Below are 26,886 nucleotides of genomic sequence, written 5' to 3' on the forward strand. Positions count from 1 at the left end.
TTACAACTTCTGCCTTTTTTGTTTCCTAACAAAGGCACTTTAATATAAGAAATGTATAATCAATTTTTAAAAATATATTTCCATTTCCCCACTACACACCAACAGCGCAACTTCTAGAACAGGGTTGAAAAGAAGCTAAACCTTTTACTTTTTAGTCTAAACCTGCATTGCCATTGTAGTGCCATAACATTACCACTGAAGATTAGTAAGAAGTAATTGCAGATCTGTAATCTCCTCTGTGCCAGGTAGTATTGCTTTAGTTACTCTGTGTTTCTCCTCCTGTGTTGAACTCAGATCTTGCTGTCTCTCACAGGCACTAACGTCACCTACACAGTGCTGTCCGGCAATGCTCTACTGGCTAAATCAACTGCACTGAGAGGAATCATGCCCCACAATCTCACCATAGACACAACCACTCAGCAACAGATGGGCCCAGGCAGCCACCTACTGACCATTCTAGCCTCCAACAATGTGACAGCCCCCGATGTTACCGTGGAACTGGAGGTCCTTTTTGTGGAGCCGGTTCAGGGTCTGCAGGCCATGCTGACCTCCAGGGATGATATCGTTTTGGGAAATGACCTCCAAATCTCTGTGTCCATATCCCACGGTGCACCGGTGGAGTTGGTGTTCCAGTTTGTTGGTCTCAGCAATTACTCTAGAAAAAAAGAGTTGAAAGACAGCCAAGCCAAAGTGTTCAGTTTTAGAACAAATTTTGAAGGTAACTGTCAGCTCTGGTCTGGAAATATAAGGTGGATATCAATTCACTGGTATCAATGGTTTTGATAAACACTGAAATTGAGTCGAGAAAAGTTTCTAGACGGTAGACTCTTTAAGCTTCGACTACCTAAAACACCTTTGTGTAAAATATTATTAATGATTGAAATTGTGAAGAATATTTTGAAATACTCTGCACATACATCTGCTTTTGAAACAAACATTCTCTTATCAAAGTTGATGTCACACAACTAACACGAGAGTTAATTTAACCAGAAATCTGTTTTATAGAGATACATGTTGAAATGGTAATGTTAAAATAATTATACATTATAAAAGGGGTTTTAAAATGCTGCATGCTGATTGCTCTATCAGTGTTCCAAGCCGTTGCAATATCCAGGACACGATTAGGAACTACTGAGGAACAAAGGCAAATCACTGCACCTGTGCTAACCACGTATCACTGCACCACCAAAATCAAAGAAAACACCTGTCAAAATACCAGCTGTCATGGAAGATACTGAAGACATCAAGGTGTCTTGTCATATCTTTCAGTTTATATTAATTTGCACTACGAACCAGTTTGCTATTTTAAACAAGATGCTGTTTTGGTATTTTATTTGTAGTACATACCAGTCATTTTCTGTAACTTTTAACCTGAAACGGACTCTTCATTCATTTTTAAGTGGATATTTTAATATTTTTTTCGACAGTATTTAGATTACTCCATGCAATGTCTTAACCATCTGACTCCCACCTTTCTTCACTCTCTTCTGCGTCTTGTGCCTAACAACGTACCAAGAAGTGACAATATCCAGCACAACCCATGCCCTCTCATGCCTTATTGCTTAAGTAACACATTTTTTATAAAATGGCAGTCTCTAAAATGGAAAGAAATGTGAAACCTGTAACAGTATTTTTCCTACTGAGTGTGTTATAGTATTTCAAGGCACAGTTTTTTGATAATAAACATACCTTGTTCTGTTTTACCTCCTCAGGTACCTTTCATGTAACTGTCTCTGCTTCAAATGGCTTTTCCGAGATGAGTCTGGCGATTGGAAGCCAAACAGTCATCCCAAATCCAAGCAGTGCCTCCAATGTAACTGAAGAGCCAGTCAGTGATACTGAGAGTGGTAAATACTGTGCATCTGATTGGGTTATGGAGCAGTGAGCAGGAAAGGTTGGGGTTATGTTTATCGTTGGTGTTGGGGAAACCTGTGTCAGAGCCAGGCACTGCTGATGAGAACATACGTACACTAACTACTGCAAACTACAGCTACCGAACAGGGTTACAACAAAACATTATACATACTGTTGATTCCTCCTGTATTTCACCTACTGTTTAAATATCTTTTTTCAACCTAATCATGATTGATGGGGGTTCTGTCCGAACATATTGCAGCATCCGCTGTTTGTGTCCAAATAACAGCTCCAGGAATGCCAGTGCTGTTCACAGTACCTTGGTAGGGTGCTTTATTTGTATACAAACTGTGGATGTCATGGTCGCAAAATGTATTCAGCTATATTCTATGCTTCCATGCAAATAGAATGCTATATTGAAAAAAAGATATCCTTGTAATCCTAATGTACCTATGTAGGTAACTGCAAAAAATATATTCCTATAATAATCTTGTTCCTAAGTCATGACTCTCCATGACTTAGGAATGGCAAGAACTGTGAAACAATGAGGTTCAGACCAGAATCATTGAAGAAAGTGAAAATACAGGGGGAAATAAATACTTGCTGATATAAACCTCAAAAAGATATTGTTGTGTTCAATGGAGAAATGAGAAACAAAATAAAATAACACAATTCAAAATATCTTAGAGTTGTAATATAATCCCCCTTTTGTTTTACCATCATTAATGTCCTGTAGGATCATTTCACTCTGCGTGGTTTTGTCTGCAATATCGCACATAGTAACTCTGTGTGGTCCACGCATGGCGAGTCTGTCCAGTAACCCGTCCCTCTGCATACTAGAAGTCTGTACAATGTTGGGTCCAAACCAAATCCCTTTTGAAATTAATATTGTGGTACCCTCTACAATCCAGAACCTGTCTGTACTGGAATCCTCCATGATTTGTAAGTCTTGTCTGTCTAAAATCAGTCCAAGTCCAAGTTTCTATCAAGTTTGTCATTTATACAATTGTCTGGTCCCATAGCAATGCTGGATTAGGCAGGTTGTAATTATTTGATAGGATATTTTTTGTGCTACTTATAAAAATGTATTTTTTGCTCAGAAGAAGAAGAGGCAGAGGTGAAGCGGAGTGCTGGCCCTTCCTCTGGCATTAATTCAAAGGTAACAGTTTACAGTAAAGGGATTTTTACTATTTTAGTCACATGATTTGAATGGAATGATGAAGGCTGTACTAAAGATACTTCAGACAAACTCACAGAACCAGATAAAGGCAGCTTTACAGGAACATTGTAAAAACTCAGTGTAGGAGAAACATAACCCAGAACCGCGTAATTGCAAGCGCCATAAAATAGTATGAGAAATATAAACAAAGCAATTAAAAAACCTTGATAGATTTATTTGACATAACCTAGTTTAATAAGCACAAGGAGTCCATTAAGAATGGTTTAGATATATTCCATCTAAAATGTATTTTTATGTGAGGAATTAAAATGAGGTACTTTATTTTACCCAGAGTACCTAATAGGTTCTCAAATATATTGTGGGGACCTGTCAGGAGGTGCGTGGTGAAGTGCAGGAAGTGAATGTCCACAATCTTCAAGAAAACCCATGCTTTATTATTTTAAAAAACGATGGTCAAAATAATACAGTCACCCCTGCTACCAATGATGGTATCAGAGGGAAGAAAAAGACAACAGCCTTGAAACAAAACAACACAATAATTAATCCAGCACAGCAGTGCCACTCTGATCCCTCTGTGCACAAAACTGTGCTTTCAGTGTCAGGGTTGTGGTGCGGTGCTCTGGGTCCTCATGCAGTCAGTATAGCTGCAGCTCCCATTTCAATCCTCTGCAACGAAACAAAAACAAAACACAGAGCGCTCCGGCACGCCAGCAACGTAAGGTCAATGCTTACGCACCTGCACCCCTTTTGTGCTGCCAAACTCAACCCCTTAATCAACTCGGCGCCAAGCCTTATCTAATCACTGTGCGGCCCCCAGCTGATCACAATAAATTTGTTTAGTAGAACTGCAGCCACGTACCCGCCTCAAAATGTCGGAGACGGCGCAACACTAACCTTACCAAACATCCTTCCTAGTTGGGAGACAGACTTACAGCTCGGATTCCTTCTCTCTCCGTCACATGTCCCACCCCTAAGAGTGGAGCCGAAGGAACACTCAGCTAACCCTAACTCCCCCGATGGTCCCCCCTCCCGGGAAAAATAATCCACATTTTGATACTCTTTCCCTGCACGATGCTTCATGGTGTAAGAGAAGGGTTGCAGCACCAGATACCACTGAGTTATCCAGGCATTTGTGTCCCTCATTGTGTCTAACCACTTAAGGGGGACGAGGTAATTAGGGCTGGGGCCTGGCAAAACGTCCTCTTAATCATGTCAAAGGCTCCCTAACACCCCCCTGTCCACTTAATTAAATTTGGTGCTTTCTTCTTGGTGAGGTCAACTGTGGTAGAATACTCGGGGATAAAACGGTGGTAATAGCCGGCGAACCCCAGTAGTGACCTCATCTGAGACTTGATCTTTGGGATCATTGCCTCTACCACAGCCTGGACTTTGGAAGCGACTGCCTTTATCTGGCCATTACCCATAATGTAGCCAAGATATAATATGCGTGTACACAGAGTCAGACTGGCTGAAAGGGCCCACTATGTTCACAGCAATATGTTCAATGGGAATTCCAATTAGGGGCAGTGGGATCAATGGAGCCAGCGAACCTGCCCTGGCGCTACCTGTTGACACTCTGGACAACAGCCTTAAAACTAAAGTTAATCCTGCACAGCGGTGCCACCCTGATCACTGCTCTTTCAATATCGGGGTTGTGGTGCGTTGCTATGCAGTGCTGTGCTCTGGTTCCTCTTGCAGTCGGTATAGCTGCAGCTCCCGTTTCAGTCTTCTGCAACGAAACAAAAACAAAACACAGTGCACTTCGGAGCGTCAGCAGTCAGCAAATTAAGGTCAATGCTTACGCAGCTAGACAAACTCCACCCCGTAATCAGCCCGGCGCCACGCCTTATCCAATTGCTGTGCGGCCCCCAGCTTATCACATGGATTTGTTTAGCAGCACTGCAGCCACGTACCCTCCCCAAGATGTCCGACTTCCGGTTTTGCCACAACACAGAGTTCGAGCCATCTCGGAGACACCGCAACACTAACCTTACCAAATGTCCTTCCTGGTTGGGAGGCAGACTACAGCTCGGATTCCTTCTCTCTCCATCTCCATCACAGGACCCAATTACAGAAATTCAGGCTCTATCTTGGGAACCTCTGGCGGATGTTAATCAAGCAAAAATATGTGTTTGAACATGCATACTTTTGCTAATTTCTTAGTTATATCCTTTACAAAGGGACGTGTATGTTACTACAGGCAAGTTCTGGTTTAGTCACCACGTCACACAAACATGGTATAAGAAATTGTGTTGAGTTTACTGTTTTATTTTAGTCGCCAAGTTTTTATAGATTTTATCCCAGTAGAGATTACTATGTTCACGTCTAGTAACTATTATGTATTTATTTATTCATTATATTCCAGTGTGTGACCTACTTTACCTCTTTAGCATTTCTTATTGTTAAGCGCTTCATTACCGTCTTGACTGTGAAAAGATATATATATATATATATATATATATATATATATATATATATATATATATATATATATATATAGGTTTAATGCTGTTGTTGTTATTATTTAGAGGCACAAAGATGAGCATGACAGACTCAGACGTGGTGGTGATTACACCAGGTGCAATAGTCTCTATGGTGAAAATAAGGATGTGAAGGTTCACATAAGGTAGGAGCACTCTGTGTGGCTACTGTTAAGAACAATAAAATATCCCTCCCTAACACTCCAGTGGAGGCTTTTTTATCCTGTGTACTATACACCTGCATGGCGGTTGGGGTTACACCTTGTCTTGGAGCAGATCTTTCTCCTATTTTCTTTTGTTAATTGCAGTCCAGCTTACACATACACATAGCTTACACACCTTTAATTCTTCAAGACCCTCACCACTCCCACATGGACCCTGGCTGTGTAGAGGCATTGAAGCTGTAATGATTTTTGTCAAGCAGGTGACCATTTCTAATTTGGAATGCACGTTTAATGTGCTAAATGCCTTGAAACATTGTCAAATGCCTTGAAACAAGTCAGTAGGAATGGTAAAGAGAAGTGATGTATGTGTGTTTCTGTGTATGTCTGTCTGTCTTATCCCATATCTATAAAGGGTTGTATTCTGTAAAGAACAGACCTGTTTTGTGCTGTTTCACACCTAATCTACTCTTCAATCAAACATTAAAACAAAACAGGACAGGCCCTCTACTTGTAGTAGAAAAGGTCAAAAAAACTCACTTAAAAGTCACAAAGTGCTTTATAGAACACCATTTTTTACATGTGATTGAATGCCACAGTAGATCTTGTACAGAAGATTGAATCTGCCACTAATTGAGTCTGTTTCTTCCAGTTGTCTAAATTGTAGTTATTATAACCGGTATAAGCCGGTCAGTTTAAAGGCCTACTGTGATGGCAGCTGTAGCAAGATTGACTGGTATTACGTCGACTATGATAATGAGGTATGTGGAAGCCTTCTTCTTTCTAAGTACTGTCATATGGTTTAATCAAGGCAGTGAACTGGTGAAGACTTGAAAGAGTTGGCTTCACACGATGAGCCAGCGTCCCTGTTTTGTCAAGGCTTTGCATAGAACCAATATTAAAACCTGGTTGCTTTTCCACGCTTCAAGTATAGTGGTACTGAAAAGAGCTATAGGCAGACGTCACATTATTGTATACAGAATATGAATCTCAGCAGAAGTTAGTGCAGCTGGCCCAGGTTCCCGTTTTCATGAAATGTTCAATAGGTATTATTTAATAAGTGCCTGTGTGACTGTGTGGCTTTTGTATCTAGACTACACTTCTGTTGCCTGTACAGTTTACTGCACTTTCCCTGCTGGTAAACAATATTCACGACTACTTCTAAAACAATGTCTTTTATTTCCTCAGGGTGACTCAAATGATTGTCAAGCAAGTATGGTGGCCAGCAATGGGTCAAATTATTTCCTTGCAGGAAGAACATGTATAAAACCACATGACTGGGAATGTAAAGTGAGGGCAATCGGTGGGATACATTTTTTTTTTTATAATGATGTCTTTATTTATCTTTTTATCTAGGATTTTGCAGCATGTTTAGTTAAGTAGTCATCACTGCTAAAGGGACCATTTAAAAAGTACAACAGACTTACTAAGCAATCACAATGTTTTTCAATTCAATTTAATAACAGGTATGTTAAGTCCCTTCCCATCCCGTTTTATAATTGTGATGAAGCTTGGTTAAGATTATATATTAATGAAATGCTAATTTTAAGATCTAAACACCACAGCCCTGTAACTTCATATTATTCTGCTGGTGGTTCCCCTGGGTGATTTATTGAACCCCAATAAGTTCAATGAAAAACATTATTCTAAAACAAAATGTAGGATCAAGGTGGACACAAAGCAAAATGTAATTTAACTATTATTTAACTAGTCCTTAGATGGCTTTTGGGATCCTAATGTACAGTCATCTTGCTAATATTAGGATTACAGCTTCATGTAATTCAAGGTAAACTCACAAAAGCTTTCCTTCAGTGTTAATTCTTAATATCCCAAAATACCAATATTATTAAAAAAAAAAAAAAAACAATTGGCACATAAGCGTTGCTAGCTACCTTATGCATGCTGAAAAAGTCTATATGTATGTAAAGTAAAATATTCGGTAGCAATATAGAACCTCTATAGGCAACATATGCTTATTTTTTAAAATCTTTATCTTTTTATTGTAGTATCCTGGTATTTTGTATACATTTCTATGACTGAATTTCTGTAGAATTCTGTGCTGAACATATTTCTATAGAATTCTGTAAATATCTGTAGGAGTTTTTGACAAGAAATGGATTTCTCCAAATTACTATAAATGTACATTTATAAGGGCTGATATACAATAACATGGGAATTATACTGTATGAATATGTAACACAGTTCCCTGACCTACCAGGGAAAAAGTATGTGCTGCATAGCAATGAAACTGGGCTGGTAGCAACAGTAGATCATGGGTAAGTGGAAGGTATGGTCAACACACTGCTGTGCGTTAAGTGTTAATTTGCCATGAAGCAATTTCTGAGAATTTGCTGCATACCTCTGTAATGACAACCCAAGGATGCACGCCATTGTGTAAACAAACGGTGGTCAACTTGAACACCTGTAGACATGCCTGGACGCAGGGAGACAAACATAGCACCTCTTCCCCATGGTCTGCCATTGCTGCCTGTGAAGAGCTCTACAGCACTTATCCATAAACTGTCAGTTGACTTTTAAACCGTTCATCAGCATACCCACTATAGACAAGAGGTCCATTAGAGGCTTTCTGAGGGTTTGACCTTATTATATTGTATTGACACGCTCTTTAAATTTCAATATTATTCCCCTGAGTAGCATACAACTTATTTGGGTAAGGCTCCCCTTGTCAAACTTTGGCGGATTACTATACTTCACTATACTTACCATGATATACCAAAGTAGACTTAGAAGGTTAGCTTTCCTGGATTGAGTTGTAGAGGTCTCCATTTACTCAACAGTTCAAACTAATCTGTTGTGAACGAGTTGGAATCACCCAGTCATGTGCAGAATGATAAAAAGCTTGTACATGCTTTAACAAGTCATCTAGACCCAGTGTGGTCATACATTTTTTTTTAATAAACACACACTTTATGGGTGTCAAGTTCGAGTGGGGCATTAGAACAGTAACAGTATATTTAGACAGCTTGATAATTGATTGAAGATCTGAAACCACATGAGCCACTGTATTAAACCTTTTGCCCAGAGTGTGATGATGTCTGTTCTCCTTCTCTTCACAGGTGTGTCAGGCTTGAAATATGGATATGTGGATTACACCTTTAAGGTACAAGAGGGGAAATGTAATCTAACGGATAGCATACATTGAATTGGAGATTTATGAGAGTAAATTGTATAATGTATTCAAATAAATTGGCATACTTTAATGTATATTGTTCTCATGCTTGTTCCAATCACTTGTCATATATATTTAAATACATTGCAATACTGTATATTATGTTTATGTAAGCAAGGTCATTATTTTAATTTCATTTTTTAAATTTCTAAAGTTGAGTTTGTGGACTCGACTACTGACCTTCTTCTGTTTTAAAGTGTAATTATTTCTCCACATTACTAGAAATATTTAAAACCCACTTGATACCACTGAACTGTAGTATTGGGCCCATATTCACAAAGCTTAACTTATAAAAAATGTTTGACTCACAAAGAAAACTCATGATTTTCTGAACCACAGTTAAAGGTTTTTTTTTTTTTTTGTGGTTAGATGACACAAGCCGTCAGTTCCTATAACCAACAGAACAGCTTTGAGATCTTGCAGCAGGGAATGCAGTCAGGTCCTGCCACAGTTCACCTATACCAGAATATAACCTCCACCTTAAACCAGGATGGAGACATTGAGGGGATGACTGCCAGGGCAGAGGTACCAGGGGAGGGGACTGCATGTGTGTGTGTGTGTGTGTGTGTGTGTGTGTGTTTTTGTTATTTGTCAGGCTCTTCTAAAGTAAAAAAAAAAAAAAGCTACACATAATTGTAGCATTTTTCATTTTTCCAAAAAGATGGTGGTGCTTTTAATAGCATTGCTGCAACCAGAATTATATATTAAATAAATAAAAGGGCAAAAATCAAGTTTAATTTCAGTCAAATTGATTTTACTGCAACTTGCTGCCTTAAAGCATTTGTTGAACCACACCTATTTCAGGAGCTCCAGAGAACTATTGGGTTGAATATGCTGTAAGATGAGGCTCTGAAAATTAACAATAGGGACCATTCATAATTTCACAATGCTCAATCAGAATTCTAAAGAGGCTCTATAAGAAATAAAGTCATGCGCACAAATGTTTCAGCCAATGCCTTCCCTGATGTGCTCTGAATAAGACACTAGCCAAACTTTTTGTCTACTTACTTTCTTATAGTTTTGCCTTAGAATAATAGCCACCCTATCCAGGAGAGGCAAGAGTACAGTATGTAGCTGTTATGTTTTATGTGGTAGAGTCTGAATTCAGACATAGACTCAATGAGCGTGACCAACATGGCGTAACTGTCTGCCCAGATGCGAGAGCAGCTGCTGCTCACGATGTCAGCTACTTTCAATGAGAGCTATGTGGACACGATGCAGGCTGCAGTGCAGGCAGCCAACGTCCTGAAAAGCCTGGTCCAGAGGAGCGACGAGGTGACACCTTCCGCACAGGTACTGGGAGAGCTTGAGGGACTGGGAAAGAGTGGTGGAAAGCTGGGATGACAAGGAATCTCAACATCTTTTAACAGAAAAACAGAAATTCATCCAAAACTGAAACACGCTCAATATTTGGAAATACTGAAATAAACTGATATTTTAGAGAATATGTCTTTCCTATTATTTCTTGGAGCAGTTAAAAATCCATTTCTAATCAGACAATAAACTTTGGATACATCATTTTGTTATCATGTGTCTAATACATTTGTTAAATTCTCAAAACAAAAAGATATCCTGAAAGAATCTTATTACATTACATTCAATGACAAATGTTTAGACTAAAAGTATTTTTCTGTTTTCAATGTTGAAGAAAGTTTGTCTTGAATTTACTAAGCCTCTTTTAGTGTTTCAAAAAGACAAAAATGCACAAGAACCTTTTTACCAGCAAAATGTCATTTTGCAGCTAAATTCCTGTCAATAAACTTCAATATGCTTCCATACCTACATGTTTCAAGTGAATTGCTTTGAATAATAGGGTTAAGATTGTATTCCATGCAAAAATCTGGTTATAAAAACAACTTTAATACAGTATCAGATGTGTAGCTTTGCCTACTGGAAGCACAGGGATGTGCATGTTTAGCATTGTCACATTCTCACATTTGGTTCCTTCAAGCTGCACACTAGCTCCTTCCTGTACAATCTCACCAAATCACTGCTCTCCCTGAAACTGATGGACAGCGGAAAGGCTGGGGAGATGACTGATTTTGCCATGAGTGTTGTCACGGCAGCTGGCAGTATCCTAGAGGCGTCTGGGGAAAGTTTGGTCACTCAGGTAAGTGAAGACCAGTGTAGGAACTCACAGCTGACAAAGATGAGAGACAGGGTGAGATCTGATCCACTGAGGCACCATACCAGTTAACTATCCCAGGGAAAGATCACAGACCATAGCAAGGGAACACGTTCTAATAAAGAAGCACACTGGTAATGATATGGTGCCCTGGTACTACAATGGATTACCAGTGTGTGATAATTCATCCCATTCTGATGCCATTGGTATGTCAAAATATGAAGATATGACCACTTAGAAAACATTCTACCAGTGTCAGTTTCATTCCATTGTAGCATCACTTTTGCTACCAAGACCCCTCAGTAAAGAACCATTGCCATTGTAATTTAATATCACTAGAATTGCATTTGGACGTGGATGGAGGGGAAATAGTTTGCAATGTTGATCTTACAGTAAGGCAGTGAGCAGTGAGTCCTGATTCTGTGTCTCTTTTCTCACAGACCCAGACATCATATCTCTTGATCAGCACTCTGGGTAACGTGAAAAACGCCCTGCTGTCTAGAAAGCCACCTGACCAGGAGCCCTTCATCGTGACCTCAGAAAAGATCAGCCTTTATGCCAATAGGTAAAGATAGAGCCTCAGTACCAGTAGATGTTATAAATGGCTTTATTTAGAACATTAGCCACAAATCATATGTTCTTTTATTTGTATGTTAAGTGAACTCTTTCTTTACCTTATAAATATATATAAAAAAAATATCCTAATGCACTGTTAATTTTAATAACCCTGTCACACAAATAGCCCTATGACCAATTCATGGAAACCCTGGTTTCTCAATTTTAGATTTAATCCAAAAATTGTTTACTGCAGTTTCCCCTCTTTTGTATTAGTTCTGTCTGTTTTCTATGCACCTAATGGGGCTATAATATCCTGGGCTGTTTCTTTTTGCATTGTAGGCTGTCTCTGAGTAGTTTGAGTGGAACGACTATCACCACCAGCAATACCAGCAAAGCTAGCTTCACCTTGCCGGCAATTGCCTCCAGCTTCTCAGAAGATAAGACTGTTGACGTGCAGGTGCGTGATGAGGGGTCCAGGGTTCAAACACTATTTACACGCAGGGCTTCTGCCCTGCCATAGAGCAACATAATAATGAATAACCTGTCTAGCTATTTTAGGTGTGTCAGTATTAGCAAATGGACAGATAAAATATACATCAGAAACCTTATCAGTAACATAAGTAGAACACAGAATATAATACAATGGATTTGTAACAAATATTGCACAGTGTTCTAGTTGCAGCATACTGTATAGTAGTGGTGGGTATATAATGATACAGAATGGATTACCAGTGTATGTTGGCATAGTATGTAAAAATAAGGAAATGGTATCAATGTGTTATCATTCTACCAATGGCGGCCTCATACCCTTAACTGTCCTTGTTAATAGTGCCCTTTAGTACAGAACCCCTGCAATGCCATTGAAAAGCATTTGGTAAGTGAGCTACTAAGATTGTGAAGTTTGGAGTGAGTTATGTGTTTGTGTGTGTATTTCTAAAGAGCAGGTTACATTATTTGCTCTTCTCTGTTTGGTCCCTAGATGATAAGTTTTAGTCAAAACCCATTTTCATGGGGCAGAGGGGAGGCTGTAGTGAAGACAGTGGGGGAACTTTCACTCTCCAGAGAGAATGGATCTACCATACTGGTCAGCAACCTCACTGAGGATATTGAGGTGGGTCACTGATTACTCACTGTCATGGTCTGTGTAGGGAATAGCTATCCCCACTGCTGTATTCTATAACTGGCCAGTCTCTGTAAGGGATAGCTAACCTTATTGCAGTACCACATCCCTGGCCACTCTGTAAGGGATAGCTAACCCTGTTGCAGTACCACATTGCTGGTCACTCTGTAAGGGATAGCTAACCCTGTTGCAGTACCACATTGCTGGCCACTGTAAGGGATAGCTAACCCTGTTGCAGTACCACATCGCTGGTCAGCCTCTGTAAGGGATAGCTAACCCTATTGCAGTACCACATCGCTGGCCACTCTGTAAGGGATAGCTAATCCTGTTGCCGTACCACATAGCTGGCCACTGTAAGGGATAGCTAACCCTGTTGCAGTACCACATCGCTGGCCACTCTGTAAAGGATAGCTAACCCTGTTGCAGTACCACATCGCTGGTCAGCCTCTGTAAGGGATAGCTAACCCTGTTGCAGTACCACATCGCTGGCCACTGTAAGGGATAGCTAACCCTATTGCAGTACCACATCGCTGGCCACTCTGTAAGGAATAACTAACCCTGTTGCAGTACCACATCGCTGGTCAGCCTCTGTAAGGGATAGCTAACCCTATTGCAGTACCACATCGCTGGCCACTCTGTAAGGGATAACTAACCCTGTTGCAGTACCACATCGCTGGCCACTCTGTAAGGGATAGTGAACCCTGTTGCAGTACCACATCTCTGGCCAATCTGTAAGGGATAACTAACCCTGTTGCAGTACCACATCGCTGGCCACTGTAAGGGATAACTAACCCTGCTGCAGTACCACATCGCTGGCCACTGTAAGGGATAACTAACCCTGTTGCAGTACCACATCGCTGGCCACTCTGTAAGGGATAACTAACCCTGTTGCAGTACCACATCGCTGGCCACTCTGTAAGGGATGACTAACCCTGTTGCAGTACCACATCGCTGGTCAGCCTCTGTAAGGGATAGCTCACCCTATTGCAGTACCACATCTCTGGCCACTCTCTGTATGGATTAGCTAACCCTAGCGTAGTAAATCATCACTGCTAAGGCTTTGTTTTAAGCCTACACTGGTTCTTCACTAAAACATCATGAAACTTAAGTTGGATGTCAATCATATGGTACAACCAGCCTTAACAGCACAATTCTCCAGGATATAAAGTTGGCGGTTCATGTCTTGCTTATAGCAAATCACAAAAAAATCTTTGCTTTGCTCTGATTTGCTTTTAAATATGAGCCCCCCTTGGTCCTTTTTGGATAATTGTTTCTGATAAAGACGGTTCATAACACTACTACACTGTTACAGTGCTTCCTCCCACTGATCAGAAAGGAACAGTAGGTGTCTGCACAATTAGATTCAACTCCAAATAGATAACTCTAAAAGGTGGGTGATTTATTAAAGTATTTTTTTATAAAAAATATATACCAGAAAATTCAAACTTGGGAATAGTTAACCTCAGTACAGTTTCTTATCATGGTTTCTCTATTTTGTATTCAGATCTTCCTTCCGAGACCATACGCTGACCCAGTGAAAAGTACAGTTCTGGTTTTGGGGAATTTCAGCACTGTGATGGTGAATGTGACAGCTGGGAACCCCTCCTTAGTGCTGAAGCTTGACCTGGCTCGAGAGGTCCCACTGCAGCTCTACCTGGGCTTCCAGTACCACCCCAATGAGACCAGCTTTGATGCAGAAACACAGCTACCTGATGAACGCTACTCTGGAGGTAAGAATCTTGATCTTTGACAAATCAGTCACCACCTAGCCCCTTCTATTTCTAAAGTCGTTTTTGCAGCCATGTATAGAGAATCACCTGTGTAAACTGTGTAATAGAAAAAGGCATTGTTTGTTTTGTGTATTACACTGGAATGACGGTTCGTTCCTCTGGTGTGTGTGTAGGAGATCGGTACACCTGGGTTCTGAACCCTGACAATCTGAGCTCAGGGGTCGGTGTTTATTACATCCTGCTGAGGCCTTCCTGGAACACAGGACCTATCTCCACCAACACAACCGTGTCCGTCACCTCCTTCGCAGTCAGCTGTATGTACTGGGACGAGCTGAGCAGCAACTGGAACATGCAGGGCTGCCGGGTAAGCAGAAGGGCATCTTGTTCTTTTATCTCAAGTCTCTAAACACAAGGTCAACTTACGAATGAAGGCAAAGCGTAAGATGATGTAAATCTGAAAAACCAAATGAAAATGTCTTGTAAGATAACACATTAGTCTGCTCTTTCTTTGTGTCTTCCCTTCCTCAAAAGTTCCTATCTTTAAAATGTATGAACTGATCACTAAAATAATTGTGTCTGACAAGAGGAAATGCAGATATTTAAAGTAGTGGTAACCAAGGCTTGATGCATTTATTAAAATGTATTCTAATGTATTAAAATAAGTTAGTGCTGGGACGAACGTGGAAATTACATGTTCAGATATTTGTTCATTTTCAAGACATTATAAAGCCATTATACACTATTGAAAAATATCCCAGAAGTAAGAAAGGCCTTACTTTACCCTTGTAAATTAACTACAAAACAAATAATTTTAAATCTTATTTGTATTTCAAGTAAAACGTGGCCAAGTTTTCATTAAGTAATAACATTAGTTTTTAACTTGAATAAACACTTCAAATAAAATAAATGTGAAAAAAGGTGCGTTGTACAGTGAAAAAAAGTACTCACTGTTTTGCATCCCACTTAATAAAAACTAGGATTACATCATAAAAGAAAATTAAAATGTTGATTTAATATACGAGTCATTTCTTTTGTAAGTATGACCTGTATAATCAACAAGTACAGAGAAACATCATCTGTAATTGACAAACCCAGGACTGGAAGACCCCAAAAGCTGTCTAACAAGGATGAGCTATACTTCAAGATAATATCCTTAAGGAATAGAAAGAAGACAAGCGTTGAATTGACAGCAGAACTGGCAGAAGGCACAGGTGTCATTATCCATCCATCAACAGTCTAGCACCTTTGACCATTTTTCCATAGTCCAATTTCTGTGTTCTTGTGCATATTTTAACCTTATAGGCTTCTTCCCCTTTCTTAACAGAGGTATTCTTACTGCAACACATCCTTTAAGTCCTGATTTCAAGAGTGACCTTCGTACTGTTGATTCGATGGACAATGACATCTGTGCAAATAATTAACATACACAAAAATAGTAATAACATATATCTGATATGATATAGCTTTTAAATTTCCCGTTAACCGCTTCCGAAAGCTGTCAATAGATAATATCATCAATGACATGTTCAACTAGCAGTAACTGTATTTACTGCGCATGCGCCGCAGAACAGGACAGTGCTCGGAAAATAGCATTTTCATAATAATTACGTATTGTCATAATTTGCTAATGTTGCTGTTTTCTCCAAAAGACCTTGGGCAAATGCGAAATCTACTTCAAAAGTTTGATGCATTTTGTTACATGGCGAAAACCAGCAACATTTCTTACAACTCCATTGACTCTCCATAGAATTTTTTTTGCCAAGCTCTCTGTATATACCACAATGCTTTGCGTGCAGTGAGACAGTGAGAAGTCTCCATTGAAAATCAGTATCTTGCAATATTATTGGCTGAAGCAGTTTTGAATGAGGCTGGATTTTCATTGGTGCTCCCATTGGCTAGAAAGGTTACAGTGTCCCTCAAGACACTTTCGCAATGACAAGTCGCTTTTTTACAAAACAGTACTGTATCCGTTATGAACGAATTGCTAGCGGTGCCAAGAAGGTGTTCTTTTAAGCGAAGTTCCTGTTCCTTTAGCCGGAGCATTTACAATGGGAAAAATCTGTTTCACCACAAGGGTGTTCCCTTAGGTGAAGTGTTCCCTAAGGAGGTGTTCCTATACACGGAGACTATTGTACATCCTGCAGTGATAAAGTACACATTGTATTCTTGATTGATTTTTTGGGGAATCACACACAAACCATCCTGCCCCTTCAGTGTGAAAGGAACAAAACAATGAAGCATGTCAAAATTAGAGGCTGGTTTGTCCCAGGCAAATCCCCAAATAACCTATTATTTCCCTTAATCCCTCTTTCTCCCCTCCCCCTCTCAGGTCGGTCCCCTCACAACTTACAACGTGACGCAGTGTCTGTGCAATCACTTGACTAGTTTTGGGAGCTCGTTCTTCGTCATGCCCAATGCGGTCGATGTCTCGCGCTCCGCAGAGCTCTTTGCCAGCTTCTCCAGCAACCCTGTGGTGGTGTGCACTGTGGCCTCCCTCATTGGCGTGTACATCCTGGTCATAATCTGGGCACGAAGGAAGGACATTAAGGACGCTGACAAGGTATCATAGTCTGCATCTTGAGCTACCTCGAGTGAGTCCTTAGAAATAGAGTTATAGTTATATTAACATGTTTTTAATACATGTTTGTATCAATGTTAGTAATACATGTTTGACACTAAATATATTTGGTCATAGTCCCAACCGACACAGATAAATTGTGAGTCACCACTGAAATTATGGGACAGATTGCTCATTATGGGATTGTTCATGGAAACTACTGAGCAAGGTATGTGAGTGGGGAGAAATGGACCATAAATGTACTAGCCCCCCCCCCCCCCCCCCCCACACACACACACTTCTTACTCCCATGTGTTCTGTATTTAACCATCAGTCAATCATATTTCATGGAGATTAGTGTACATTTCTTGAGATCCTGAAGAGGACCAGGAGAGAAGCACTTGAAATAGAAATACAAACAACAGAGATACATGTATGTCTTATTTCCCTGGTGGTCTAGAGGGCTTGATTCCCAGTCTTAATCCTCTCCCTCTCTTCCTCTCTCTTCCCAGGTGAAGATCACAGTTCTGGAGGACAATGACCCGCTGGCCCAGTACCGCTACATGTTGACTGTCAGCACTGGCCAACGGCGTGGGGCTTCTACCTCCGCACAGGTCAGCACAGAGAGATGTGTCTGTAGGGAAAAAAAATAGAGAGAGACGTGGGAGTGTTGAGGGGGATGTGGTGCAGCTGTCCTTCATATCAGAGAGGATAACAGGCTTGATCCAAATGGGAACCAAATGTCAGTGGTCCTGTGTGAATCAGGATGAAAAGAAAATAACTTACACTGGGTCCCATTGTGGCTCACCTGGTAAGCCACAAATACATTGTGTGAAGGGTGAGTCATACAGTCAGTGGACTGCAAATTCCTGTCTGTGCTAAGTTGCCGATCTTCACTAGGCTCCCTCGGTAAGCGTCATATTGGCTCTGGCACTCCCGTAGGTACTGTAAGGGTGACTTCAAGTTCGATGACAACATTTAAAACTTAACTTATGGTCTGATAATGAGATGTTATCTCACCATGTTGTAGGTGACGGTGACTCTGAATGGATCAGAGGGGGAAAGTGACCCCCACCACTTGACTGACCCTGAGAAGCCGGTCTTTGAGAGAGGGGAGACAGACATGTTCCTGCTGACAACGCCCTTCTCACTGGGGGAGCTGCAGAGCCTGCGGCTGTGGCATGACAACACAGGGAGCCACCCTGCCTGGTGAGAGAGGGGAGGTGGGGCAATAGAGAGAAAAAATATCCTTGATGTCTTCAAGGGAAATACTTTAGAATGGGACCCCAATACTGTCATTTTTTACTTTTCTGTATCTGCAGAACACTTTTACTGTTATTTTAAACGCTTTATAAGGTCTGTCACTATCTAAATGCCCCCCTAGGATACATTTTATTTGGCATGCCTCAATAATAGCTTCTGTCTTGAACCTCCAGGTACGTAAACAGAGTTTTGGTGCACGACCTGGAGACAGATCAGACGTGGCAATTCCTGTGTAACTCCTGGCTCGCTATTGACGTTGGTGAATGCGTTTTGGATAAAGTGTTCCCTGTTGCCACTGAGGCGGATCTGAAGCAGTTCAGGTATGAGATTGATGGGGGTTTTTTTCCACTGCTGGGTGGTCTAGCAAACTTCTGGTCCTGTATCATGTACCAAACCACATGTCACACTTCACAGATTTCTCCATATATAAGGAAAACCACTTTTCCAGTTGTCATTAACATTATCCCCAGATCCTTATATTATCAATAACTTATACTAAATAAAGGAGGGTGTTTGTCAGGCTGTACATCTTTCCATATATATGTCACACTTACATTTATCGGGAGAACCGCTTATACAATTGTCATGAAACTTGGTATTAACATTACAGTGGAACTCTGTTTATCTGCGCGCTTAGGGGGACATAGGTCCACAGATGTGTGAAATCCGTGGATAAATGAGGTGGCATTGCATGTGACTAGAATGCATGAATAAAATACAGAAACTAGTAATGTAAACCAAATTAGCATTTACTAGAGATCTATGCAGTGCAATATATTACAAAGACAGAAGAATTTTTAAAATGAGTTTACTTTTCAAAATGTGATACACCTCCAACCCTGTTTCCCTAGCTTTTTCTGTTATACCAAAAAAAATACTAATAAAAATATTATATACTACAAAAAAATAGTACAAAGCTACAAGATAAAACATTTTATTATTGTAATAAGCTCTTCAGCTCATCAGAGCTCACAATGTCCCTGTATACTAAGTAAGGGTTCTCCCTGGGAATTCTGTACAGCCGGGCGGCAGAACATTATAGCCGGGAGCACTTTTAGTGGAAAAATAAACGTGCCTTACCATAAATATAAATAATTTGAATAATGTGTTGTCTTTCGTTGACTATATCTGGTTGCGCTTTATTATGTTCTACATTTTCTTTTTCATTTCTGTTTTTTATTATGGTAAATTACCGTGCTTATTTAGGCACTCTACGATTTGACTGGGGAAAGGTAACGTAGGTTTATTGGAATTCACAAAAAAACACAAAAAACCGGCAACCTTTGCACTTCTTTTTTTAGCTTAATTATTGAGCTTATTGCTTCATTTAAATTGTTTTCTTTGTTAAGTTTTCAGGGCATTTTGTCTATTTTTGTTTTTCACTGTTCTACATTTTTTGAATGCAACTGTTCATTTTAGCCGTTTTTTTTTTTTTTTTGCACAACAGTAATCACACATGTTTGGTAACCATCATAACTGTTGCATGAAACCAGAGTGTAATAATCCAGCACCGCTGCACTTAAGAATTTGTATGTCAGCTGACAATGTTCAGCTGATATCCCATCACAACTTTCGTCTTCTTAGAGGCGTACAGCCTCTATATATGAACCCCCAATATCTCTCTAGCACCTGGATACATATTGTTACGATATCACAACAAAAGGAATACGCTTTTTTTGTTGTTTTTTGGTGCATATGTATAGCTGTTATGTACTATATATCACCTTACAGTACAATAATACGACAAAAAATGGACTGAATGATAATACCTGAAAATAATCTTAATATTTTTTTAATAAAGTAGCCGATACAAATATAGTATTAGGCAGTGGATTGTGCCGATTGCCGGCTTATTTTGACCCCGTGCATTCATTGTTACTATTTTTGCTGTGAAAATAATTGGTTATTTTTTTTAGCTGTCATTTTTAACGTTTTTGCCTCTCAAAGTGCTTAACACAGAAAACCCGCCCCTTCAGCTCTCTGATTGGTTAAATGTTGTGTCAAGACGTAATACAGCTGTCATGTGGTTCCAAGATTTTTTTTTTCACGCCGCAACATTCTGCTAGAAGCAAAATCAACCCTTATTGTTAAAGGCACCGTAGCATCTGCAAGACGGGCAGATCGGGTTTTTTCAGCTGGGTGGCGACAGACACTTTGCCGGGCGGCCCGGCCTGGGGAATCCTGAGCGTACTGCCAAGACTTGTAAATAATTGCATAAAAACACAAATTGCATATACTCTTATATTATGTTTACAGTATTACCTAGCCTGGAAGAATAATTCTAATAATTTTTTTTTGTATTTGTAATTTTTGCAGCAATCTCTTCTTCATGAAGACAACGAAGGATTTCCGTGACGGACACCTCTGGTTCTCTGTGCTGAGCCGCCCGCCAAGCAGCAACTTCACTTGTGTGCAGCGCGTGTCCTGCTGCTTCTCACTGCTGCTCTGCACCATGCTGACCAGCATCATATTCTATGGTGTTCCCACGGACCCTTCTGAACAGAAGATGGACCTGGGTACAACAGATTGTTTCTATATATGTTTCTTAACGTAATAAAGCAATGTGGCCATCTGGACAGGGCAAAAAATTCTGGAGCTTTTAAGCTGTCGGTTACATTTCTTACTTCTATTCTCTGGTTCTGTCTGCTTTCTGGCACTTAAGCAATCCAGGTGTTGTAGTTCAGACTTGCTTTAGCTGCAATCGGCCTGTGAGAAATTATAGCCAATACAAGGGTGGCCAGTGACAATATTAATAAAGCTAATAAGACACATTGGATAAAGCGACATTCAAAATAATCAACCCAGTCTGCGTGTGTGGCTATTAAGTAACCACTCTCCCCTCCGCAGGTGGGTTCACGATCACCTGGCACCAGGTGATGATCGGGTTTGAGAGCTCCATTCTTGTGTTTCCAATCAATCTCCTCATCGTCACCATTTTCCGAAAAGTCCGTCCGCGGGAGAAGAAGGACCAGAAGAAAGAAGACAAGCAGCAGGACAAAACAGAGCATGGAAAGACTGTCAGAGTGTCTCCTTCCCAGCCACCTTCCCCACAGAGTGTCCCCAGGGAGCTGACACCGGAGTCTGTCATCAAGGTGACCTCATCGCCACAGTAATGGTTCTTGTGATGATGTTACTTTCAGCTGTAACTTCAAGGGGTGGTTTCACAGACCCTTTCTTTCTGAACCTTAGGACAAGAGTGATTTTTATAAAAAGGAGAAAAATATATATTTTTTTGGTTAATGGATTTTCAAAGATAACAGGTGAATTACAGACTGGAGTAAATACTTTTACTTGAGAATTTATGGATGAAATATGTATTTTTTTCTGACTCTTCCTAACCTTGCTTCATGTTGTTCATGGTCCCCCCCTAACCCTCTGCTGTGTACCTGCAGGATATTAAGCGACTCGCTCAGTCGCTGTCAAAGGCCATGAAGAGCCCTGTCCCGCTGCTTGACAAAGACTTTGGCAAGACAACAGATATCAACCAGCTGCTGTCGATGGTGGAGGAGATCATCCATCAGCAGAACCGTGCTGGCGAGGAGTTCTACAATGAGAGCCACAAGAAGGACAGCTCCCATGTCCTCACACTTGGGGCTGTCGACTTGCAAGGTAACCTCCAATACACCAGAGGACGCTGTCTCCTTGTGTTTATATATATATACACAGAAACACACAAACAATAAATACACACATTGAGGCAGGTGTGAAGTGGAGTGCTTTCCTGATATTTGATACATAGTGGTATTGAACGAACTTGATAATATTACCACATAGGAAATGTGGATGTATATGTACTATATATTCAGTTTGGTTACACTTTCAAACAATTCATATGCATTCAAATTAATATGTTATTCCTGTGGTTTTCCACTTCAAGTATCACAACTAGAAAAATAACCTACAAAACTGCAGTTATTCAGATGGTATGTCTTTGAAATACTGTGATATTCTATTAAAATCCAGATGAATGTGCAGTCATAATTTTAAAGTGATAAAACTATTTTCAATTTCAATCCAACTAGTGTGTAAATCATCTGAATTTGAAATTATGAAGTGAAATATTAATGTGCAGACTTATAATTTTTTTTTATAGAAAAGATTTTATGCTGTAGTTCTAAACAAAATGGAAAAGGAATATGAAAAGACATTTTTTCCTAAATGGTTTTGATAGCAATGTGAATTATATAATTTTGCATTCTTTTGTGCATCACTGTATGTATGTGTGTGTGTGTTGGTGTGGTTCTCTCTCAGAGTCCAGCCGTGCTGAGAACCAAGCGAAAACCCCAGTGGAGGCTCAGCGCCGCAATGATTACAACCAGTACTTGTACAGACAGCTGGAGCATGTGGAGAGGGAGCTGGAGCTGCTCGGACCCAAGAGGTTCTCCACCCCCCAGAGCTACAGCCAGGCAGTGCAGCAGGTGCAGGGCATGAAGGGACTGCTCAAGAGACAGCTGTCCTCCTCAGCAACCGATCGGTAGGTACCCAAGGAGCAAGGGAATGGTTGTTTGAAACCCTGTTTCCAAGTACTTTGTAGCAGTCAGCAGTCTTAATTTAAAATACATGCCTTAAAGGAGTGCCAACCATTATTTAAAAATACCTGTTGTCAGCACGAGCAACTTGATTACTGTTATAATTAGTTTTTTATGCTATAATTTGCTTTTTTTTAAATACAGGAACAGTACTGTCTCCTGTCTGCTATATATATATATATATATATATATATATATATATATATATATATATATATAGATAGATAGATATATATTTGATAAACATTTTACTGCTTTCATCAGTGCTATAGTTTAATTATAAATGAAATGGCTGCATTTCACTGGTCTGACCTTTGGCAAGTCTCTGTGAGGTCTCTTTGGTTGGTCAGTGTTTGTTCTGTACCTTCAGGCTCTCTCAGTGCCCCGGCCCCACAGACGCTGACGTGCAGAAGAAGGGTTGCCAGAAGGGGCTGCCCTGGTGGTTCGTCTTCCTTGGCTGGCTCCTGGTGCTGGCTTCAAGCAGTGTCTCTGCCTACTTCACTATGTTGTATGGGCTGCACTATGGCAAACAGGGCTCAATTAACTGGTTGATCTCCATGTCTGTGTCCTTCTTTGAGAGCCTCTTCCTCACACAGCCGCTCAAGGTAATGGGTTCCTTAGCAATGTTAGAGGGTACAGAGCTCCTAACTGAATCCTTTTTCATGATGTTTCAATGAAGAACTTGGGTCAAACTCTCTCTGTAGCCACTCCCTCTGCCCCCAAGTGCTCAAGGTTTGTGTAATCCCTTGCTCCCTCTCTCACCGCAGGTTCTAGGGTTAGCTTTGTTCTTTGCTTTGGTGCTGAAGCGAGTAGACCCAGAGGAGGAGAGTGAGGGGCCCATCGACAGGATGCTGACAAGCTCAGGTACCAGAACAAAATAACCAACCCACTGTCATAGCCTCTCAATACACCCAAGCGTTCTGAACATACAGTCTAACGTTAAACCATCTGGTATGGGTGGAAGTGATTCTGTCTATCACACCTCTTTATAACCTGCCTGCTTCTTTATTGATCCAGATAACAATCAATATTATGTGTAGAATTCCCTGAGCCATTTAAACACCACCTGTAGAGAGTAGGAATGGTTAGGCTTTGGAAATGAGTATTTCAGCCTAGATTTGAAAATTACATACCTTTTAGGTTATTTGAATATTTCAGTAATCAAATAGATGATGTCTTGACTGTGTTCATCGCAGGAGATCCAGGTATAGTGCTGAGCACTCGGAGAGACAGCAGCTGCAGCCTCTACCATCCCCCCCCTCCCACCGACATCGAGAAGATGAAGAACAACATGCTCAAGGAGCAGAAGGTGTTTGCACTGATCAGAGAGATTGTGGGTAAGAAATGCTAGCTGCTACGCAAGAGTGGCCTCAAGTGGTTCTGATAGGAATTACATTAAACTGTTATCATTTTTTTATCATTCCACACACAGAAAAACACAAAATAACAGTCTTGTCCTGCACTCAAAATGTATTCTTAAAATACTGCATGATTTAGTAATTTCTGGAATTGTTAGTCAAAATCAATGTTTTTTTTGCTTTTGGGATCTATTTCATATATATAGATAAAAGAAAGTTGCCTTGAATGAAGGCTTTTTGAATCTAACGATTCTTGACTCAGCCAATATGGGTTACCAATGGCCTCTTTCTGTCTCCCTCACACTTTCCCTCTCTCTCTATCAGCCTATATCGGTTTCCTGTGGATGTTGCTCCTGGTGGCCTATGGGCAGCGTGACCCCAACGGCTACTTCCTGACATCGCACATCAGGCAGAGCTTCACCAGTGATCTGTCTGACTCCATGAAGCACGGAGACTTCTTTAACTGGGCCAACAGCACCCTGCTGAGCAACCTGTATGGACCTTACCCAGGTACCACACTGCCAAACCTGTACAGACTCTACCAGGCAATACCACCCTGCCCAATAAGAGGTCATACCCAGGAAATACCACCCTGCCAAAGCCAACTCATAGCAGCCATATTCTCTTTACCTATATCAGTCCTAAAAAGGTAATTACAGTATGTTGTGTTAGTTGGTTTGTTATTAAGGGTGATTGCTGGTTGCAGGCTTCATCACAGACGGGAACTCCAAGCTGGTGGGCAGTGCCCGGATGCGTCAGGTCCGAGTCCAGAAAGACTCCTGTCCTGTGACCCGGTCGATGCGCAGCACAGTGCGGGACTGCCACGCTCCCTACTCGTGGGATCTGGAGGATATGGACTCATATGGACCAGGGTGGAACATCTCAGCCCCCAGAAACACCTCCCAGTTCTCCAGCGTGTGGAAATACCAGAGCCAGGGCAGCCTGAGAGCACACCCCCTCTGGGGCAATATTGCTCTCTATAGAGGAGGAGGCTACGTGGCAGTGCTGGGCACCGACATAGATAATGCTACAAGGTAACTAGTCGATGTAGTAATTTAAAAAAAGAAAAATAAATAATGAATTCTGAGGTACAACTAAAAGAAAGTAAGATTCTGTTTTCCCCAAAACATTTTAAGAAAATCATCTAAGCTGAAGTTATGAGAAAGCGCATCCTACCCTTGCCAATGTATCAGTAATGGTCTGGCTTGTTCTCTGCACAGTGTTCTTCAGTACCTGATTGACAATACCTGGCTGGATGAATACACACGGGCAATCTTTGTGGAGTTCACTGTCTACAATGCCAACCTCAATCTGTTCTGCATCGTGAATGTCATGCTGGAGACCAGCGCTGTGGGTAAGGACTCGCTTCCTCTGTCCTCAGGTCTGGGCCTGGTAAGGTACTGTACCAGTTAGCTGCACAGTCAGGGTCCTTCTAAACATGCTATGAACTTCTTGGACTAATTACAGGTGTTATCCAGTTAGCAACCACCAAAAGCTTTATGGAACACATGCCTGTGAATCATATAAGTAACACTGAACACTTTTATATTTTGTCCATGCAATACTTAACTTGAAGATGGTTACATAATTACGTTATTTACAGTGGAAGGGAAAAGAGTTTGCCAGTTTCAAAGCAGGTTTAGCATGCACCTAATTGCAAAACAGTTTAATTGACACATTTTTTTTCAATGTGGTTCTACAAAAATCCACCCTGCAAGCCCTGGTCCCATAATACCAAAGTAAAATATGGTCCTGTCCTGTCATTTCATCTTTATTCTACTTCCAATACATCTCTCTCCCCAGGAGCATTCCAGCCCCGCGCAGAACTGCACAACGTCCGTCTGTATCAAGGCACTGGCGGCCTGCAGTATTTTGTCATGGGTTCTGAGATCATCTACTTTCTCTTTATCATCTACTACATGGTTCTACAGGTAGGGCTCCCTCGCCTGCCAGGCCTGTGGTACTGCACTGGGATAGGCTTTCCTTTACAGAGACTAGACAGCTGGGTTCCTGGTACCGTATTAGTTTTTAGTTTTTTATTATTATTACTATAATGTGGCTGTCAATGTTTCATTTTAAAACCTGTTTAAAAATTGCAAAGCAATGAATAGCTTTCATTCATGTAAAATAGAAACAGGAGAATCACAATCTTTATAAAACAAAAAGAAAAACAAAAAAAGGTTATATGAGGGTATCATTGTAACAGCATACTAAAGTATAGGAAACAAAGGAGAAATTGCAAATGTAACCTGTGCTAGGGTATGGCAGTAACAGTATAGAACGCCACAGCACTACACTGACCCCCCCCTGGCTCCCCACAGGGCAGGCTGATGAAGGAGCAGAGGTGGGCGTATTTCAAAAGCAAGTGTAATCTGCTGGATCTGGCCATCATTGTCCTGAGCTGGAGCGCACTGTGTATGTTCATCAATAGAACCATACTGGGAAACCGCGACGTGGAGTACTACCAGAACCACCGAGACCAGTGAGTGGAACTCAGGGCTTCATATTTAATGAAGTAAAAGTAACAAAGTAAAAAAGCTCTTGATGAGCTGAACATACACTATGGCCTAGAAGAGATACTGTGTATTACAAATTTAATACAAAGTTGAATTAACTGTAACATCAAACACAAAATATTGTAAAATATGAATACAGCATGGTAGTTGCTCATGAGTTTTATTTATTTGGCAGAGGCCTTTATCCAAGGTTATAGCTTTGTGAATGGGGTCCCATGTGGCAACTACCAAGTTTTAGTGACTAATGCCTTTTCTCCACTGGCTG

The 26,886-nt window shown here is 40.7% G+C and overlaps 1 protein-coding gene across 2 annotated transcripts in view; it reads left to right on the forward strand.

Moving 5' to 3' along the window:
- Positions 1-26,886, forward strand: part of LOC117974080 (polycystin-1-like protein 2) — a 37,831-nt gene that overhangs the window by 8,315 nt on the left and 2,630 nt on the right. The window contains exons 6-36 of one of the 2 annotated variants that reach the window (XM_058992663.1): positions 314-718; positions 1,713-1,847; positions 2,955-3,013; positions 5,563-5,660; positions 6,328-6,436; positions 6,864-6,978; positions 8,753-8,796; positions 9,235-9,390; positions 10,021-10,158; positions 10,817-10,975; positions 11,431-11,555; positions 11,888-12,005; positions 12,528-12,659; positions 14,173-14,398; positions 14,572-14,762; positions 16,728-16,958; positions 17,468-17,569; positions 17,986-18,164; positions 18,392-18,538; positions 20,535-20,734; positions 21,066-21,310; positions 21,611-21,827; positions 22,470-22,692; positions 23,118-23,352; positions 23,515-23,611; positions 23,944-24,084; positions 24,430-24,615; positions 24,812-25,139; positions 25,326-25,459; positions 25,909-26,036; positions 26,427-26,587. In XM_058992663.1, the coding sequence (XP_058848646.1) occupies positions 314-718; positions 1,713-1,847; positions 2,955-3,013; positions 5,563-5,660; positions 6,328-6,436; positions 6,864-6,978; positions 8,753-8,796; positions 9,235-9,390; positions 10,021-10,158; positions 10,817-10,975; positions 11,431-11,555; positions 11,888-12,005; positions 12,528-12,659; positions 14,173-14,398; positions 14,572-14,762; positions 16,728-16,958; positions 17,468-17,569; positions 17,986-18,164; positions 18,392-18,538; positions 20,535-20,734; positions 21,066-21,310; positions 21,611-21,827; positions 22,470-22,692; positions 23,118-23,352; positions 23,515-23,611; positions 23,944-24,084; positions 24,430-24,615; positions 24,812-25,139; positions 25,326-25,459; positions 25,909-26,036; positions 26,427-26,587 (5,164 nt within the window). The remainder of the gene's footprint in view (positions 1-313; positions 719-1,712; positions 1,848-2,954; positions 3,014-5,562; positions 5,661-6,327; positions 6,437-6,863; positions 6,979-8,752; positions 8,797-9,234; positions 9,391-10,020; positions 10,159-10,816; positions 10,976-11,430; positions 11,556-11,887; positions 12,006-12,527; positions 12,660-14,172; positions 14,399-14,571; positions 14,763-16,727; positions 16,959-17,467; positions 17,570-17,985; positions 18,165-18,391; positions 18,539-20,534; positions 20,735-21,065; positions 21,311-21,610; positions 21,828-22,469; positions 22,693-23,117; positions 23,353-23,514; positions 23,612-23,943; positions 24,085-24,429; positions 24,616-24,811; positions 25,140-25,325; positions 25,460-25,908; positions 26,037-26,426; positions 26,588-26,886) is intronic. The other variant, XM_058992664.1, reaches the window with a different exon arrangement.

Source organism: Acipenser ruthenus, chromosome 19 (genome assembly GCF_902713425.1).
Source record: "Acipenser ruthenus chromosome 19, fAciRut3.2 maternal haplotype, whole genome shotgun sequence".
NCBI lineage: Eukaryota > Metazoa > Chordata > Actinopteri > Acipenseriformes > Acipenseridae > Acipenser > Acipenser ruthenus.